Source organism: Lathyrus oleraceus, chromosome 7, assembly GCF_024323335.1.
Source record: "Lathyrus oleraceus cultivar Zhongwan6 chromosome 7, CAAS_Psat_ZW6_1.0, whole genome shotgun sequence".
NCBI classification, from domain to species: Eukaryota; Viridiplantae; Streptophyta; class Magnoliopsida; order Fabales; family Fabaceae; genus Lathyrus; species Lathyrus oleraceus.
The window spans coordinates 183,098,183-183,118,375 of record NC_066585.1 but is presented as its reverse complement, the minus strand read 5'-3'; the positions used below and the strand labels follow the sequence as shown (position 1 = coordinate 183,118,375).

General features: G+C 36.3%; 2 protein-coding genes across 4 annotated transcripts; both read left to right on the top strand.

Annotated features, from left to right (window-relative positions):
* Positions 1-662: 662 nt before the first annotated feature.
* LOC127105189 (receptor-like serine/threonine-protein kinase SD1-7) lies at positions 663-5,829 on the top strand. 3 transcript variants are annotated; one of them, XM_051042353.1, is made up of 7 exons: positions 663-2,036; positions 3,816-3,980; positions 4,075-4,265; positions 4,362-4,572; positions 4,667-4,904; positions 5,000-5,150; positions 5,250-5,829. In XM_051042353.1, the coding sequence occupies exons 1-7, from the start codon at positions 719-721 to the stop codon at positions 5,562-5,564; spliced, it is 2,589 nt and encodes an 862-aa protein (XP_050898310.1). In that variant the 5' UTR covers positions 663-718; the 3' UTR covers positions 5,565-5,829. The 3 variants fall into 3 exon arrangements, with proteins under 3 accessions (XP_050898310.1, XP_050898311.1, XP_050898312.1); XM_051042354.1 differs by having other exon boundaries at positions 1,888-2,032; XM_051042355.1 differs by lacking the exons at positions 663-2,036; positions 3,816-3,980 and having other exon boundaries at positions 4,132-4,265; positions 4,367-4,572.
* A 125-nt stretch (positions 5,830-5,954) lies between these two features.
* On the top strand, positions 5,955-10,248 carry LOC127105191 (G-type lectin S-receptor-like serine/threonine-protein kinase RKS1). Its single transcript, XM_051042356.1, has 7 exons — positions 5,955-7,594; positions 7,688-7,816; positions 8,028-8,197; positions 8,271-8,481; positions 9,207-9,444; positions 9,531-9,681; positions 9,777-10,248. The coding sequence occupies exons 1-7, from the start codon at positions 6,247-6,249 to the stop codon at positions 10,077-10,079; spliced, it is 2,550 nt and encodes an 849-aa protein (XP_050898313.1). The 5' UTR covers positions 5,955-6,246; the 3' UTR covers positions 10,080-10,248.
* The last annotated feature ends 9,945 nt before the right edge of the window (positions 10,249-20,193 follow it).

The following is a 20,193-nucleotide window of genomic DNA, read 5'->3' as shown; positions in this document are numbered from 1 at the left end:
TATAGAAAAGATAAATTATGAAGGATTTTACAAAATTATTTTTTATTAATGGTATTGGAAAGACAAATGGGCATAATTGAAAGGAGAGAGAATAATAAATATTTAAAAGTATAATAAGAAAAATAACATTAATGATTCATTGGTATTATAAAACAATTTATATTATGTTACAAAATATTTTTCTTATCATAAAACATTTAATAAAAAATGACCTATAATATTGGTATTACATTTAATATTGGTATTACAAAATATTATAAAATGACCTATAATTAAAAATGGAGATAGTATTTATCGACTTTTAATTAAAACATTACACAAAAAATTTATATATCTAACTCTTACCATTTGTCTTCCAAGAATATTTATCTTCTTTTTAGTAAAACTTAAATAGCATTACTTTCCTAAAAAAATACCATTATCATAATTATGACTATATGTGTTTAATTCCATTCATGTCATTCAAATCCCAAGTTAATAAAAAGGCCATTAGTAATAATAATTTTTTCCTTTTCCTTTTCCTTTTCCTTTTCCTTAGTACTTTAAAGAAATTAGTCAAAAATAGTAAACCCTTATTCAAAATGGTAAAAAAAATGATCATGACCAAACATCAATAGTCATCAAAAACAAAGTGACCAAATTTTCTAGTCCATATAACTAGTACTTCCCACTAACAAACCTTCTTTCTATTATTTTCCCTTTTTCAAAAAAACCAAACATGTTCACTCTCACCACCCTCCGCAAACTCTTTCTTTTTTCTTTCTTCACTTTAATCATTTTCTTCCCCACACCTTCAATCTCTGTTTCTTCCGATACCTTAACAACAACCCAAATCCTCAGAACCAACCAAACCCTCTTGTCCCCAAACGGAATTTTCCAACTCAGTTTCTTTTCATACACTAATTTTTCTTGGTACTTGGGAATACGTTACACCATAGATAATGACAGAACTGTGATTTGGGTGGCAAACAGAAACACCCCAATTCAGAATCCCGATTCTTTTCTCCAATTAACCGACACAGGAAGCCTCGTTATCATAGATCAATCCAATAAAACCATTTGGGCCAGTATTCAAATCAATAAAAATTCCACCTTTAATAGCAAAAACCCAATTCTCCAGCTTTTGGATTCTGGGAATTTGGTTGTAACTGTAACAGAATCAATAAATGAAAACGACCCAACAAAAATTCTATGGCAAAGTTTCGATTTTCCAACCGACACTTTGTTACCTGGCATGAAACTCGGTTGGAATTTCGACACAAACATGGAGACATACATAAATTCATGGAAGGTAGCAGAACAAGACCCTTCCAATGGAGACATATCTTTCAAGATGGATTATCAAGGTATCCCAGAGATTTTTCTCTGGAACAGAAACAGAAGAATCTATAGAAGTGGACCATGGAATGGTAAACGATTCTCTGGTGTACCAGAGATGCAACCGGTTACCGATTCGATTCAGTTCAGTTTCGTCGAGAACGAACACGAAGTTTACTACACATTCACAATCGGGAAACAATCTTTATTTTCAAGACTCGGCGTGACTCCATCGGGTGAACTTCAAAGACTGACATTCATAAATAGCAGAAACATTTGGAGTAAATTCTGGTATGCACCAAAAGACCAATGTGATAATTACAAAGAGTGTGGTCCATTTGGTGTATGTGACACAAACGGTTCACCTGTTTGCAGTTGTATAAAAGGGTTTAGACCAAAGAATCGTCCAGCGTGGAATTTGAGAGATGGATCTGATGGGTGTTTGAGGAACAATGAACTGGATTGTGAGAGTGATAGGTTTTTGCATATGGTGAATGTGAAGTTACCTGAGACGAGTAGAGTTTTTGTGAATAGGAGTATGGGGATTTTGGAGTGTGGTGAATTGTGTAAGAGGAATTGTTCTTGTATTGGTTACGGGAATGTTGAGGTTGTGAATGGTGGAAGTGGTTGTGTTATGTGGTTTGATGAATTGGTTGATATTAGAGTTTATCCTGCTGGTGGACAAGATCTGTATGTCAGATTAGCAGCTTCTGATGTAGGTATGTTTGTTTCTTCTCCAATTTGTTTATAGATCAATTGTTATTTTTGTTTGATTTTCTGGTTCATAATAGGATATATATGCATTTGGATGATTGAATTTGATAAAAAACAGTGTTTTTTGTTTTATATAAATGATTGGAAAATTTTAACATGACCCTTGAAGAAATGTCATTTGAGTGTGGAATCTTAAGAACTTCAGTTCACTAATTTTTTTTTGGAACTTTAGAGTGTAGAAAGAATATTCCAGGTCGTTTAAGATGCCAAAGTGCTGTTACTTGGAATAGGCATTACTCGTTTGTCATGTAGCAAAACTAACTAGCTATTTTAATAGGAAAAATATGTGCTTGATTATGTGATTTCTTCTCTTTAGAATCTATAATTTTGGGTGCTAATGTAATCCTATGTAGCAAACTATCTTAATGGGAATTGAATGATCCACATGCTCTTCAATACTTTTGGGTCCCATTGCTTCCTAGTTCCTAATCTTTTCACTTCCAAACTCTTTCATTTTTCTACATTTTTTTCTCTCCAAATTTATCAGACTTTTATTTGTACAACAAATATATCACATTAAACTGCCAAATTTATGTTGAATTATTATTGACCGCTTTGACTCTTATGTGACACTGAGGAATTTTTTAATAATGAATTTAAAAAAGAAAAAACCAAATTCCGAAAAGTTATGTTTCATAAAAATCAAAGGATTAAAACTAAGACATACTATATCTAGCTGTTGTTGTCGGAAAAAAAAACATGTGTGCAAACTGCTTGTCTTGATTAGTTAGGTCAGTTAACAGAATCAAATAAATACAAGATTTAAAGGACTTTTAATAATGTTTTGTGGGTCCATTATAAGACTCTAGCTGTCATAAGGACGGTGTTATCAGCCTTCAAATTTTAAATTGTCTTCTCACGAATTGGTGGGGTGTGGGCCAACAATTTTGACTTATGAGACTCTACATTTACTTTTTACACCCCACAGTGCCACCGCGCAATCAATGCAGAATATAGTGATGTTTTTCATGTTTATCTTCTCTGTGTTTCATGTTTCTATGAAGAAAGATTTTGTATTTCTTTTGTACACAATCACTTCCCATTTATAGTTATCTAAACTAAGTATGTCGCTGATTCGGACCTCACCTGTACAATTAGATGTCTCTGCAACTATCAACTGAGCCGAACTAACGAGTAAATGCATGATCACAATTTTGTTCAAGTCACACATCGTAAACAAGTATGATCCAATATTTGACAAAATATCTAAGGAGAGGGATCTAGTAATAAAAATGGAGCCCTCCACCTTCTATGGTGGGGGACACAAAGGGGGATTTTTTATCTACTTTGTTAAAGTTATATGTCTTCTTCAACGGTAAAGAAGCCATTAAATTGCATAAACAAACAAAATGTTTCTCCTCTTTTTCTACTTAGCCTTTTTGTGACAGATTATTTATTTCTAATAAGAAAAAACATCATTAAAATATAAAAGTTGGTCTGGTTTTACAAGTACATAAAAGGAAAAGTGAGTGTTGCCTCCTCGAAATTATTGTGCAAAATCATATTGCTACTTTGGTGCATGATAGTGATACCCTTTGTTGCGTTGTATTTGATCAAAATGACAATAACACTTTTTCATTGCAAGATTCACATGTATATGTTTAACATCAATTAATTTGTACTTAGATATCTTAATGCTAGAATCATTGTTTCTTTCTATAAAAAAAAACTAAATAAAATGGAAAGTGGATATTATTCTCAACTACACAAATTATTTCTCTCAGATGATGATGTGCTAAGAGAAAGTTCTGATCACAAGAGAGCTAAAGCTATAGGCATTATGGTTGGAGGTGCAGCGATTATATTTCTGGTGTTAGGAATATGTTTCTTGTGGAGGAAGAAAAAATTAAAGTGTCTATTGAATTTGAAAGAGATGAGAGAAAAAAGAGGTAAAGTAATCTATCACATATATGAATGTAGAATTGTACATGCATGGACTGCATGTAAATGATGAAATGTTTTGCTTATTTTTCTGAAATGCAGGTCCATTGGAAAGAAGTCAAGATTTGCTTATGACTGATGGAGTGTTTACAAGTAATCGAGAACAATCAAATGAAACTAACATGGATGAACTAGAATTGCCATTTTTTGATTTTAATACCATAACAATGGCTACAAATAATTTCTCTCAAGAGAATAAACTCGGTCAAGGAGGCTTTGGTATTGTTTACAAAGTAAGTTTTCTTTTGCAACTGTCGCCATGAAACGATAACAATTAATATTCGCATATCGTCCATTGAATATAACATGAATAACTATGGTTACATCAGGGTAGGTTGATGGAAGGTCAGGAAATTGCTGTGAAGAGATTATCGAAAAACTCGGGCCAAGGAGTTGAAGAGTTTAAGAATGAGGTCAAGTTGATTGTCAAGCTTCAACATCGAAATCTTGTTCGGCTACTAGGTTGCAGCTTTCAGATGGATGAGAAGATGTTAGTGTATGAGTACATGGAAAATAGAAGCCTTGATGCCATTTTATTTGGTGAGTTTATTTTATTTAATTTAAGCATTTATATATTCATGTTTGTTTTCATATGCTTGACTTTTTGATGTGTATACAAATGTTTGATATCCAGACAAAGCTAAAAGATCCACACTAGACTGGCAAACGCGCTTCAACATTATATGCGGAATAGCTAGAGGACTTCTTTATCTTCACCAAGATTCGAGATTTAGAATTATCCATAGAGATCTTAAGGCAAGCAACATTCTACTTGATCGAGAGATGAACCCAAAAATATCAGACTTCGGGATGGCTAGAATTTTTGGCACGAATCAGACAGAGGCAAATACAGTTAGAGTCGTTGGAACATAGTGAGTACCTAAGTAATCCACTACCACTCTAAAAGAACCTAACTTAATAATGATCTAATTATCTTACTATTTATAAACAATTTTGTTATGTGCAGTGGTTATATGTCTCCTGAATATGCTATGGACGGAATCTTCTCAGTGAAATCAGATGTTTTCAGTTTTGGCGTACTTGTGATGGAGATCATAAGTGGAAAAAAGAACCGAGGTTTCTATTCTGCAAGCAAAGAATTGAATCTTCTTGGTCATGTACGCAGAAAAGCTACTTTCTTACCTGTTATTCACTATTTTACTAACTTAATAGTATCATCTCTTGTTGCTAATGATAAATTGATTTGTTTTTTGTAGAGTTGGAAGCTGTGGAAAGAAGGAAATGCTTTGGAACTAATTGATTCGTCCATTATTGATAATTCATATTTATCATCTGAGGTTCTTAGATGCATACAAGTTGGATTATTATGCGTACAAGAGAGAGCAGAAGATAGACCAACAATGTCTTCAGTGGTTTTGATGTTGAGTAGTGAAACAGCAACAATAGCACAACCCAAGAACCCTGGATTTTGCCTAGGAAGCAATCCTATTGAAACTGATTCTTCATCAAGTAAACAAGATGAATCTTGCTCTGTGAACCATGTTACTGTCACAATGGTAGATGGCAGATAGTGGAAGGCAGGATCAATGAAATTGTGATTATATATACTTGTGATTTGTTTTTTAGTTCATAGGATTGGCCATCATATTAGCTTACATAGAAAAGAAATTTACTTGGTTTTCAATTTTTTAAGGTAAGATTGAAATGAAAAAGTTTATGTTTCATTACAAGTCTATAAGGTTGATTAATATGAAATTTTTGTATGTATCAAATTGTCAATTTTATCTTTATATTTGTATCAAACATATGAATGACTATTTGATTATTATTTTTAAACACCTTGTATTGTTTATAACCAAGAAAGTTTAACCGTCTAAGCCTAATTACGTGTGGGTCTCTCTTGTGTCTCTAAAGTCAAATTCTTTTACATTTATTCCTAACAAGGTGCATGTATGAAAATAATTTATTCTGTATTCATTTGAATATACTATACTTCATAGCTAGGAGTATCATATGTTTATTGATTTTATTTTGGCACTTTCATTAGGTGTCAGTGTTTCATTGTTCCATGGTGTTGAAATATAAGAAGCAGCCATCCAAAGACAATACATAATAGTGACACAGTAAAGAGTTGATGACTCCAAAATCAAGTGTTGAAGTGACTATGATTTGTTGAAGAGTAAACTTTGGGTCAGTTTGAGTATTTATATTTTCATCTGATAAAATGCAAGGTGTGTATGAAAGAGGAACTCAATGGACTCTGCCAAAATTCTTCTCTATCTTGTTACAGCCCAAAATCATAAACACAAGTTTTGGTTGCTTATAAACTCTTTGATTCTTCTCCTTCTTAACTTCTCTTTTTCCTCTTGTTCTTCTGATACCATATCTACTGACAAACCTATAAGAGATGGTGAGCTTCTTGTTTCTGAATCTAAAACCTTTGCTCTTGGATTCTTCACTCCCGGAAAGTCCACCTCTCGCTATGTTGGAATTTGGTACTACAATTTGCCAATCCAAACTGTTGTTTGGGTTGCAAATAGAGATACTCCAATCAATGACACTTCTGGAATTCTATCAATCGACCCGACTGGAAATCTAGTACTCCACCACAACCTCAGCACCATTCCCATTTGGGCTACCGATGTTTCATTACCACATTCACAGAGAAATAGCACCAACGTTGTAGCTCAACTATCGGATATAGCAAACTTTGTTCTGATGTTAAACAACACCAAAACTGTCATCTGGGAAAGCTTTGATCATCCAACAGACACCATGCTTCCATATCTAAAGGTTGGTTTTGATAGAAAAACTAATCAAAGCTGGTTCCTTCAATCATGGAAGACAGATGAGGACCCTGGAAAAGGTGCGTTTACTTTTCAATTCAGCACCATTGGCAAACCTCAGGTGTTTATGTACAACCGGAACCTTCCTTGGTGGCGTGGTGGACCATGGAATGGAGAACTATTTGCAGGTGTACCTAATATGAAACGAGATATGGTGACTTTTAACGTTTCTTATGTTGAAGATGACAACTATTCAGCACTCTCATTTAACATGTTTGATAAGTCTGTCATTACTAGGATAGTGATTCAGCAATCTGGTTTCTTTCAAGCATTCACGTGGGACAGTCAAAAGAGTCAATGGAGCCGGTACTGGTCTGTACCAACAGACCAATGTGATAACTATGGAACATGTGGATCAAACAGTAATTGTGACCCTTTGAACTTTGACGACTTTAAGTGTACTTGTTTACTTGGTTTTGAACCAAAATTTCCACGTGATTGGTATGAGAGTAGAGATGGGTCAGGAGGGTGTGTTAGGAATAAAAATGCATCTGTTTGTAGGAATGGAGAAGGGTTTGTGAAAGTTGTAAGCTTAAAAGTTCCCGATACATCTGTGGCAGTTGTTAAAGGTGGTTTAAGTTTGGAAGAATGTGAGAAAGAATGCTTGAGAAACTGCTCTTGTGCTGCCTATGCACCTGCTGATGTGAGGAATGGTGGAAGTGGTTGTTTGGCATGGTATGGGGATTTAATGGACATTCAAAAACTTAGTGATCAAGGCCAAGATTTGTTTTTACGCGTCGATAAAGTTGAACTAGGTAAGATATTCCCTCCTACTGTGGTTTTCTTTCTAAACTTGACACCCCTTAGCTGCAGTTTGAACTTTTTTGGACTTATTTCTTTCTTATCAGCTAATTACTACAAAAAAAGCAAAGGAGTCTTTGATAAAAAGAGGATGGCTGCAATTCTGGTAGCTTCTACAGTTGCCATTGTCCTCCTCTTTTCCTATATGTATTGCATGTGGAATAAAAGAAGAAAAGGTATGTAATCTATTTTTAAGGATGGTATATTTGGTCTTTCTATTTCATTGAAGTTTGCAAACTGAGACTTACAGACAGTGTCCTACTAGTTTCTTAGGTTTCAACTAGATAGATGTATAATGTAAGATTGTTTTGAGAGCCAAGAATAAATATACACTTCAAAGTTTGTAAGTTGGTTGAAATCTTACCTCATGCTATTTGTAACTTGCAGATAAAATGATGCAACAATTAAACCAAGATTCCTCCGGAGAAGAGAACGGTGCTCAAAGCAACACACATCCAAATCTACCCTTTTTCAGCTTTAGAACGATAACAGCGGCTACAAGAAATTTTAGTAATGAGAATAAGCTAGGGCAAGGTGGATTTGGTTCTGTCTACAAGGTAACTGAAACTCAACACTGAGCTAATCATGCAATAAGTGACAACATCCTTCACCTCTTTACATTCATTTCAGGGTTGCTTAGTCAATGGACAAGAGATAGCAGTAAAAAGATTGTCAAAAGATTCAGGTCAAGGCAAAAGAGAGTTTAAAAATGAAGTGACACTTCTAGTAAAACTTCAACACAGGAATTTAGTGAAGTTGCTTGGTTGTTGCTTTGAGAAAAAAGAAAGAATGCTAGTTTACGAATACCTACCGAACAAAAGTCTAGATTTCTTTATATTTGGTATGCCTTTCTCTAACTCACTCATTGTGTCATAAAGCATAGTGACTGAATTGGAGGAAAATAGTCCATTATGTGCAAGACTGCTGCTAATATAAATGAGGTAATGGGCTATTTTCCCCAAGCATAGTCTCATTGTCTCTCCAACATATTATAAATTGTTTCCCGAAGCTCTCTCCAATACTCTGATAAATTGTTTATATCTAGCCTATAGATACTCAGTGTAACAAACTGAAACTTTGCATGATTGTAAACAGGAAACATCAGATCAATTTTTTAAAGTAAGAATGCAGTTTATGAGGCATGTTACAAGTTAAACCTATTCCTATTCTCTTTAAAAACATCTACCAAGAATAGAGGCCTACAACAATTAGCTGGATATATCATCAAAGTCGAAGCCTTTTACTAACACTAACGGCCATTGGCCTTTGAACATTTTATAACCTTGTATGCATGTTCTAAAATAAAGATAAGAAGTTTACATATGCTCCTATAATCCTTGTCAGGTACAAGATGACCGTTCAATAGATCTAGCTAACTCCCAGTTAGTTTCCAATATTCTATATTTTCTTAGTTACTTGGAAATAGTGCATACAAAATGCAAATAATAAAAAATTATCTTCCTTTTCCATTGCATACTTTGACAAACTCCTATGAATTTAAGCTCAATATGCAATTAACATTTCTCAATATGTTCAACTTATGGAAATTTCATTTGTTCAACACAGATCAAAACCAAAGGTCATCATTGGGTTGGGGTAAGCGTTTTGAACTTATTTGTGGGATTGCTCGAGGTGTTTTATATCTTCATCAAGATTCAAGGCTGAAAATAATTCATAGAGATCTAAAAGCCGGCAATGTTCTCCTTGATGCTGCAATGAATCCCAAAATCTCAGATTTTGGTATGGCTAGAATATTTGGAGAAGATGAAATCCAAGCAAGAACAAAAAGAGTGGTCGGAACATAGTATGTGTCGTACCCTTATAATCATTAGTATCATAGAGATGGATTTGTAATTTACATGATGCTCTAACTATTTTGTATAACTATAGTGGATATATGGCACCAGAATATGCAATGGAAGGACGATATTCAACAAAATCTGATGTCTTCAGTTACGGGGTCTTGCTACTAGAAATCATTGCTGGCCAAAGAAACACTCATTGTGAAATAGGAAGAACCTCCCCAAATTTAATTGGACATGTAAGTTATATAAATAAAATTACTAACCTTAAAATTAACAAACAATTTAATGATATATGATGTATTTATTTAAAGACTGTATTATGCATTTGTAGGTGTGGACACTATGGACGGAAGGAAAAGCCTTGGATATAGTTGATCCAACACTAAACCAGTCTTATCCTCCTGATATAGTTCTGAAATGCATTCAAATTGGACTCTTGTGTGTGCAAGAAAATGCCATGAATAGACCACCAATGCTAGAAGTTGTTTTGATGCTAGCCAATGAAACACCTCTCTCCCCACCTCAAAAACCTGCATTTTTATTAATTGGAAACCAAGTCTTGCAAGAGTCTTCAACATCAGGAGGAGGTTCTTCAATAAATGAATTAACAGAAACTACCATCAGTGCTCGTTAAAAGCTACGTTAATGAAATGTGTAATTTTTGTTCATACTTTTCCATCAGAATTGAGTTTGCCGACATTTCTAGAGGTTCTTTAGTAATAGGTATGTTTAGTGCCTTTGTGGTATTGTAAAATGAATATCTGAGTAAGACTAGTTCCACTTATAAACACGTTTCGAGATCATATCTCCACCATACACTATAGCCATACCAAAATCTTTTATTGTTGGGTTCTGTAGAAATATGTTATATATTTCATTGTATTTTGAACTCTTACATGTGACGATTAAATAGAATACAAACTTTACCCTAATTTGTTAATAAACAGAGAAATAATTTTTTATAATTGTTGCTATCTAATTAAGGAAATATTAATTATCTAAATAGAGAAATAACAATAATATATAATAATTCTATTTACACCATTATTTTGTAACAGCTTGACAAATCAGAATCAATTGATTATAATTTGATGTGTGATAATCTTCAACACTCCCCCTCAATCTGGGTGGTAGATGTCTATCATACCCAAATTGGATTTGATATTTTCATAAGTATTCCTTGAAAGAGCCTTGGTAAAGATATCTGCAATTTGCTTGCATGATGGGACATGATCAATACTAATAATCTTATGATCAATTTTTTCTTTAATGAAGTGTCGATCAATTTTCACATGTTTGGTTCTATCACGTTGGACTGAGTTCTTTGTAATACTTATAGCAGCTTTGTTATCACATAGTAACTTCAGAGTAGGGTTCACATGAATTTTAATTTCATGCTCTTAAGCCACATTCCTTCACAAATACCTAGGTCCATAGCTCTAAATTATGCTTCCGCACTACTCCTCGTCACTACAGATTGTTTCTTGCTTCTCCAAGTTACTAGGTTCCCCCACACAAATGAACGATAGTCTATAGTCGATTTTCTATCTGTGGAGCACCATGCCCAATCTGAGTTTATATAAACTTCAATGTCCCTGTTTGAATTCTTCTTGAAGTGGAGACCTCGGCCTGGTGTGCCTTTGAGGTATTGGAGGATTCTATTCGCCATTTTCATGTTAGACTCAGTTGGAGTTGACATCAAGGTAGTCAGACTCGAGATCCTATGCAAAATCGGGTAGGGGTAATAAGATGGTGAATCGGGGGATCGTAACACGGATCGTAAGATCCTACCAAATTTAGAAATTCATATATATTGCGTATATATTAATAGGATGCATATGAATCAACATAATTTAGTATGAAAAAAACTTCAACTTTCACTAAAATTACTTTTAAAAACTGAAATTTAAGAGTGATAATATTCATTGTTTTTAATGTGAGAAAAAAATAAAGAAAAAAATGTTGTTTTTAGGTGAATAATGAATATGAGATAAATGTTGTATTTAACATGAGAGAGATGTTTAACCTGAGAAAGTGGAATAAATAACTGTATTTTTTTTTTGGAAATTACACTAATCATGGATGTATGGATGTATATTGGGAATTTGTATAAATAATTGATTATTGGATGAGTGTGTATTGATTACTCCTTTTTATTAGGCAGAAACGGTTTAAATGAGAAAGAGAAAAGAAACTTTTCAAATTTCAGTCAGAAAAAAAACATGTTTTTAGGTTTTTTCTAAACCGGGTCGCGAACCCAACCCGCGGACTCGAATTCCTGGGGGCTTTGAACAAAAACGGCGCCTCTTCCCAAAAACGACGATTCCACCGTTATTACGTGTTATAGCATCGATTCCGGCCGTGTCTACCAAAAAGCGATTTTGGTCATTCTCCGACACGGTGAGGGGTTACAAGATCGCAAAATCGTACGATCCTACGAGTAGGATCGCGATTTTGACTACCACGGTTGACATGTAGCGACTAGCCAAGCTTACCACAAACCCAATGTCGGGCCTAGTGTGAGATAGGTAGATTAGTTTCCCAACTAGACTTTGATATCTATCTTTGTCAGGTGGTGGATTTTCATCTTCTCTTCCTTTTATTTGTTCTCTTGGTGTATTAGCTGCCTTGCACCCAAGCATTCCAGTTTCTTGAAGTAAGTCAAGGATGTATTTCCTTTGTGATACATAGATGTCATTCTTTGTTCGTGCAACTTCCATTCCTAAAAACTACTTAAGTTATCCCAAGTCCTTAACTTCAAATTCCTTTGTCAAGAGTCCCTTTAAATGATCAATTTGATCATAATCATTTCATGTAATAACGATGTCATCAACATAAACAATGAGCAAATCTACCTTTCCTTCCATGGAATGTTAAACAAACATAGTGTGATCTAATTGGCATTGGTTGAACCCGTCTTTCTTGACAACTCGAGTCAATCTATCAAACCACGCCCTTGGAGACTGCTTGAGGCCATAAAGGGATTTTCGGAGCCTGCACACCATATTTGCGGTGCTGGATGATTCAAGTCCAGGAGGAATCTGCATATAAACTTTCTCTTCTAGGTCACCACTTAAGAAGGCATTCTTGATGTCTAGATGATGAAGTGGCCAATCTAAATTTGTAGCCAAAGAGAGAATAACTTTAACTGAGTTTAGTTTGTCCATCGATGCAAAATTCTCTTCATAGTCTACTCCATATGATTGAGTGAATCCCTTTGCTACAAGTCGAGCTTTGTATCGATTTATACTCCCGTATGCATTATACTTCATGGAAAATATCCATTTGCATCCTACCGGCTTCTTCCCTGCAGGTAGGCTTGTGATCTCCCAAGTGCCATTCTTTATTAAGGCCTGAACCTCTTCAGTTACGACTGCTGCCCATTCATAATTTTGTAATGCCTCATGGATGTTGCTTGGAATGTGTGAATTGTCAAGAGTTGTTACAAAAGTTTTGTAACTCTGGGACAATTTTTCATAAGATACAAATCTTTCAATGAGATGTTTAATACATGATCTTACATTTTTTCTCAATGCAATAGGAATATCAATATCATCAACATTCACAGAGTTTGGAGCAGTATTACTTGAGAGAACACCATTTCCTAGAGTCTTGGAGGTTTCTTGGTTTTGCCTTGGAGTTATGCAGGACTCTATTCCCTTCTTGCTCTTCTTGGAGTACACTTTCACGTTGTTTCTTGGTGCAATTTCTGTTGTAGGGGTTGTAGTTTCTAGTGTAATATCCTCTGTATTTTCTACTGCAATATCTTCTGCATTTTCTGACGTAATCTCTTCTGGTCCACGAGTAGGTTCTGCATTTTCTGTTGCATTTTCAGTTGGTTCAGGTGTAGGTTCTGATGCCTCTACAGTGAGTTTGGGTTTAGTTAGCTCAAGTTCCAAAAGTTAGGATTCTATCACTTCAATTGGATATGTATTCTCCCCCTAAATGCAAACTTTGGGGTAATATGGTTGATTCTAAAAAAAGGTTACATCCATGGTGTGGAAGAATTTTTTGTTTTGAGGTGAATAACATTTCTATCCCTTTTGGTGAGGACAGTAGCCGAGGAATGTGCATTTAATGGATTTTGGGTCAAGTTTACTGCGTTGGGGATCAAGATTATGGACAAAGGTCGGACATCCAAATATTTTCAAAGGAATATATGTAAGGATACGATTGATTGGGTATAAGGTTTGGAGAGCGGAGTAGGGCGTATGAAAGTTAAGGATCCGGGAAGACATTCTGTTTATAAGATAGGTTGCGGTGAAGACAGCTTCTCCCAAAAACTGATTAGGTACATTTGTAGCTAGTATGAGAGATCGGGTTACTTTTAGGAGGTGTCTATTCTTTCTCTCGGCAACCCCGTTCTGTTGAGGTATATCCACACATGAGGTTTGGTGTATTATTCCATGTTGCTGAAAGTATGAGCTTAGTGCAAAATTATAGTACTCACGACCATTATCACTCCTAAGCACTCTAATTTTGCTTTGAAATTGTGTTTGCACCATGGTATGGACACATTCAAATATCCTACCAACTTCCGATTTGTCTTTCATAAGGTAGACCCAAGTGATCTGTGTGTGGTCATCTGTAACGCCCAAAAATAATTATTTGTTATTTTTAATATTTACGTAATTATTGTGGTTAGTCGGAAATTAGTCGAAAGTCGTAGAAATTATTATAAGAAATAATAATATAATTGTGGTGTTATTTGAGTAAGTGGGCTTATCATTGTGTGCTAATTAGTAAAATGAGAGGTGTTATATTAGGCCCATTAGAGATTAGGATATTTAGTTAATGTAATAAAGAGAAAATAAAAGAAGTGATAGAAAAAAAAAAGAAACAGTAGTGGAGAGAAGTTAGCAGAAGAGGAATTTGAGAACTGTTGTACGAACGAGAGGGAAGGAGAAGAAAACTTCCGGAATCCGATTCTTAGAGCAACCTTCGATCCAAAATAATAAGGTAAGGGGGGTTTATCGTCGTTTAATGGGTATTATGGGTTAACATGTAATGGGTAGTGATGGACCGTTGATTTGACCCTAATTGGGATGTTGAATGCTGAAAAATTGTGTTGGATAAGTTGTGTTAAAACTGAAATTGAATCTGTAATTGGATGGGTAGTGATTTTCCGAAAACGTAGCTTCTTACGGAATTGGAATCGGAGGTCCGGAAGTCCTCCAACGGCGGAAAATGCGGAGAATTCTGCATTCTGCTTCGTGTTAGCGCAGGAACAGCTTTCTGTCTTGCGTTAACCGGTTAACCCGGGGTGTTAACCGGTTAACACTGTTATGAATTGTGAAAAATTGCTGTTTGTCTTGCGTTAACCGGTTAACCCAGGGCGTTAACCGGTTAACACTGTTAAAATTTGCCAGGAAGTGTATTCTGTCCTGCGTTAACGGGTTAACCCAGGGCGTTAACGGGTTAACGCTGTTGAAAAACTGAAAAATTTCATTCTGTCTTGCGTTAACGGGTTAACCCAGGGCGTTAACGGGTTAACGCTGTTGAAAAACTGAAAAAAAAAATTGCATTCTGTCTTGCGTTAACCGGTTAACCCAGGGCGTTAACCGGTTAACGCTGTTGAAAAGCTGCAAAATTGTATTCTGTCTTGCGTTAACGGGTTAACCCAGGGCGTTAACGGGTTAACGCTGTTGGAAAAGTGAAAAATCGAATTGCTCAGAATTTAATGAAGTTCGTCGGGGTGAGTCGGGTAATATTATAGTTAATTTTGATGAGTAATTTTATTGGGTTTATGTTATGAAGTGTCGATACAAGTATGACTGAGTTGTTAAGTTATTCCGTGTACGGAAAGTTGTTAAAGATACTGAGTTGTAAGCTTGGTGAGCCAAAGTTGATTATAAGTTGATTATGTTGAAAACATTGTTGTGTTGCTATTATTATTATGTTGTCGGAATTTTAAAGTCGTGTATGTCATGTAAATTCATATGCATTAAGTCGGAGCTTTGCTCACACCACGTTGGCCTGGATTGGCAAAAGTTGAAAGTTGAAGGCTTAAGCCTTGATGCCTCGTTAAATCGGCAAATTTTAAGTTGGGAGTTTTACTCCGAATGGTACCACATGCATGACGAGTCGAGTCTCATTAGAGTTGCATTTTTGTTGGTTTGTTGTATGGGTATTTAATTTAATTGAGAAGTGGTGTTTGTGTACGATTCTTAATTACTGTATTGTTTTTCATATACTGATTATAATTATTGTAACTCACCCCTTCTGTTGAATGTTGTCCTTATATGACAACGTGCAGGTAATCCTGAGAAGTAGCTGGTTACCGTTGGTCGGGTCAGTGGTCAGTCGCTCTGATACGTAGCACTTGGGGGGATTGTCGCGTGTCTGCTTTGTGGATCTTTTAATTGTTACTAAAATTTAAATTGTTTGAAGGATTATAGTTGTTTACCCTTTAAGTTAAGTCGTATTTATGTTGCTTAAAGATGATAAGAATTTTTTTATGAATCCGCTGCGTAAGATTTTATGAAGTTGAATTATTGGAGTGAATGACATTGTTTTGTCGAATTAAGAAAAGTGTTACATATTGTTATGATTCCTTAAAGTGGAAATTGTTTAAAGTTGAACATGTAATATTCCATTTATAGAAAATTTTACGACTCTGATTTTGCTGTTATAACTCGTGGGTAGAAAATGGGGTGTTACATTAGTGGTATCAGAGCAGGTCGGTCTGTCCGGCCAGTTGTCGTGTCGTTACTGTCTAACAATTGGGTATTGTTACTAATCTAACTTTTAAGTTGTGTTGTAGTGATAAGTTGAAATGGCTGGAAGGAATGACGCTGCAATGGCTGCCGCAATGCAAGCGATGGCACAAGCTGTGCAGAACTTGCCAAATGCTGGTGGAGATGCTGGATCACGTAGCTTGGCGACTTTTCAAAGGGAGAATCCGCCGGTGTTTAAAGGGAAGCGTGATCCAGATGCGGCCTTGGGATGGTTGAAGAGATCGAGAGAATCTTCCGTGTTATGGATTTCACTCCAGCTCAGAAGGTTCGGTATGGTTCTCACATGCTAGCAGTCGAAGCTGATGACTGGTGGCTAGAGACTCACGAGAGGTTGACCGTGGCAGGTGAAGTCATTACTTGGGATGTATTCCGTAGGGAATTCATGAGAAAGTATTATCCGGAAGATGTCCGTGGTAAGAAAGAAATTGAGTTCCTTGAGCTGAAGCAAGGAAACATGTCTGTCACTGACTATGCTGCAAAATTTGTGGAGTTGTCCAAATTTTATCCTCATTACACTGGTGCTGGTGCTGAATTTTCAAAGTGCATCAAGTTTGAAAACGGACTGCGCTCTGAAATTAAGAAGGCTGTTGGGTATCAGAAGATACGCATTTTTACTGAATTGGTTGATAGCTGCGGGATATTTGAAGAAGACAATAATGCTCATTACAAGATTGTCAGTGACCGCAGGGGCAAGCAACATCAAAACCGTGGCAAGCCGTATGATGCTCCAGTGGGAAAAGGGAAACAAGGAGCTGCTCCGGCTCAGAGGACTAGTAGGGGAGGCGCTCCTGCTGGTATAGTTTGCTTCAAATGTGGTCAGGCTGGTCATAAGAGTAATGTATGCACTGCTGAAATAAAGAGGTGTTTTCGCTGTGGTAAGACTGGCCATGCAATAGCTGATTGCAAGCACAAGGAAATGATTTGTTTTAATTGTGGCGAAGAAGGGCATATTGGAAGTCAGTGTCAGAAGCCAAAGAAATCTCAAATTGGAAAGGTGTTCGCATTGACCGGAACTCAAACCTCCAGTGAGGACAGACTTATCCGAGGTACATGTTTCATAAATGGTACTCCTTTAATTACTATTATTGATACCGGTGCTACACACTGTTTTATTTCTGCTAACTGTGCTCGAAGACTGGGTTTAAAATTGTCCGCTTTGGATGGTGAATTGATTGTTGAGACCCCAGCTAAGGGATCAATAACTACTTCTTTGGTATGTTTAAAATGTCCTTTGTCGATCTTCGATAAAGATTTCTATGTTGATTTAGTATGTTTGCCGTTGGATGGGATGGATGTAATTCTTGGTATGAACTGGTTAGAGTATAATTATGTTCATATAAATTGTCATCATAAGTCGGTGAGGTTTTCCACTCCTGAAGAGGAAGGAGTTGACTTATTACCTTTCAGAGAATTGCGAAAATTGATGAAAGAGGGAGCTCAGATGTTTTCTTTGATGGCGACGTTGTCGGTTGAGAGTAAAGCTAAGATTGAGGAACTGTTAGTGGTGAAAGAATTCCCTGAAGTTTTTCCTGATGAAATTCCTAGTGTGCCGCCAGAGAGGGAAGTTAAATTTACTATTGATCTGGTACCTGGTACTAGGCCTGTTTCGATGGCACCGTATAGAATGTCGGCATCTGAATTGTATGAATTAAAGAAGCAATTGGAAGACTTACTTGAGAAGAAGTTTATAAGACCAAGTGTGTCACCGTGGGGAGCTCCAGTGTTGCTAGTAAAGAAGAAAGATGGTAGTATGAGGCTTTGTATTGATTATAGACAATTGAATAAAGTAACGATCAAGAATAAGTATCCACTACCGAGAATAGATGATTTGATGGATCAATTAGTGGGTGCCTGTGTGTTCAGTAAAATTGATTTGAGATCGGGCTATCATCAGATCAAAGTGAAAGATGAAGACATCCAGAAGACAGCGTTCAGAACTCGGTATGGACATTATGAGTATTCTGTGATGCCTTTCGGTGTGACTAATGCGCCGGGAGTATTTATGGAATACATGAATCGTATTTTCCATACTTATCTGGACCATTTTGTGGTAGTATTTATTGATGATATTTTGATCTACTCTAAGTCCGAAGAAGAGCACAAGGAACATTTGAGATTAATGTTGGATGTTTTGAAAGATAAGAAATTGTATGCGAAGCTGTCCAAGTGTGAGTTTTGGTTAAGAGAAGTCAGTTTTCTCGGCCATGTAATTTCAGGAAAAGGCATTGTTGTAGATCCTTCCAAGGTAGAAGCTGTATTGCAATGGGAGACTCCTAAGTCGACTACCGAGATTAGAAGCTTTTTGGGATTAGCTGGATATTATAGAAGGTTTATTGAAGGATTTTCTAAGTTAGCATTTTCGTTAACTAAATTAACTTGTAAAGGTAAAGCTTTCGTGTGGGATGTTCAGTGCGAAGAGAGTTTTAATGAATTAAAAAGGAGATTGACGTCGGCGCCGGTTTTGACTTTGCCAAATCCGGGGGAACCGTTTATAATTTACTGTGATGCTTCATTGATGGGTTTAGGAGGTGTGCTCATGCAAAATAATAGAGTAATTGCTTATGCGTCGCGACAGTTAAGAATTCATGAAAAGAACTATCCTACGCATGATCTTGAACTTGCTGCTGTGGTGTTTGTGCTAAAAATCTGGAGGCATTACCTTTATGGTTCCAGATTTGAAGTTTTCAGCGATCATAAAAGTTTAAAGTATCTATTTGATCAGAAAGAGCTGAACATGAGACAACGTAGGTGGTTAGAATTGCTTAAGGATTATGATTTCGGTTTGAATTATCATCCAGGAAAAGCAAATGTTGTGGCCGATGCTTTAAGTAGAAAGACCTTGCATGTGTCGGTAATGATGATTAAGGAGTTGGAATTAATTGAGCAATTTCGTGATATGAGTTTGGTTTGCGAAGTAACCCCGCAGAGTGTAATGCTAGGAATGCTAAAGATTAATAATAATTTTATGGATAGTATCCGAGAGGCACAGAAATTGGATGTGAAATTAGTAGATATCCTTAATCGTTGTGGTCAATCAGAGAAGAGTGACTTTAAGATTGATGCGAGAGGTGTGTTGAAATTAGGGGAAAGAATTTGTATTCCTGATGACGCGATTTTGAAAAGAAGCACTCTAGAAGAGGGTCATAGAAGCAGTTTGAGTATTCATCCAGGAGCTACTAAAATGTATCAGGATTTAAAGAAAATATTTTGGTGGCCCGGAATGAAAGAAGATGTGGCTCGTTTTGTATATGCGTGCTTAACTTGTCAGAAGTCGAAGATTGAGCATCAGAAGCCTGCTGGGTTGATGCAACCGTTGGAAGTTCCAGAATGGAAATGGGATAGCATTTCGATGGACTTTGTAACGGGGCTGCCTGCTACTTTAAGAGGGCATGATTCGATTTGGGTGATCGTTGATAGGCTCACGAAGTCAGCTCACTTCATACCTATTAACATCACTTACCCAATTGCGAAGTTGGCAGAGATTTACATCCGAGTGATTGTAAAGTTGCATGGTGTTCCTCTGTGTATTGTGTCGGACAGAGATCCGAGGTTTACATCGGGATTTTGGAAAAGTCTGCAAGATTCGTTGGGCTCTAAGTTGAGGTTGAGTTCGGCATATCATCCTCAAACTGATGGCCAAACTGAGAGAACTATTCAGTCATTGGAGGATTTACTGAGAGCTTGTGTTCTTGAACAAGGAGGTTCGTGGGACACTTATCTTCCATTGATCGAGTTCACATATAATAATAGTTACCATTCTAGTATCGGAATGGCGCCTTTTGAAGCATTGTATGGTCGTAGATGTAGAACTCCGTTGTGTTGGCACGAATCTGGTGAGGGTGTAGTACTTGGACCAGAGTTAGTTCGAGAAACTACCGAGAAAGTGAAGTTTATCCGAGAGAAGATGAAAGCTTCTCAGAGTAGGCAGAAGAGTTACCATGACAAGCGGAAGAAGGATTTAGAATTTCAAGCTGGTGACCATGTGTTTTTGAGAGTCACGCCTGTGACCGG

Bases quoted from the DNA above. Each gene is read 5' to 3' on its own strand.
- LOC127105189 (XM_051042353.1), top strand. From the start codon at position 719: ATGTTCACTCTCACCACCCTCCGCAAACTCTTTCTTTTTTCTTTCTTC. The intron at 2,037-3,815 runs GTATGTTTGTTT...TATTTCTCTCAG, and splicing joins ATTAGCAGCTTCTGATGTAG to ATGATGATGTGCTAAGAGAA. The intron at 3,981-4,074 runs GTAAAGTAATCT...TCTGAAATGCAG, and splicing joins AGAGATGAGAGAAAAAAGAG to GTCCATTGGAAAGAAGTCAA.
- LOC127105191 (XM_051042356.1), top strand. From the start codon at position 6,247: ATGGACTCTGCCAAAATTCTTCTCTATCTTGTTACAGCCCAAAATCAT. The intron at 8,198-8,270 runs GTAACTGAAACT...CATTCATTTCAG, and splicing joins GATTTGGTTCTGTCTACAAG to GGTTGCTTAGTCAATGGACA. The intron at 8,482-9,206 runs GTATGCCTTTCT...TGTTCAACACAG, and splicing joins TCTAGATTTCTTTATATTTG to ATCAAAACCAAAGGTCATCA.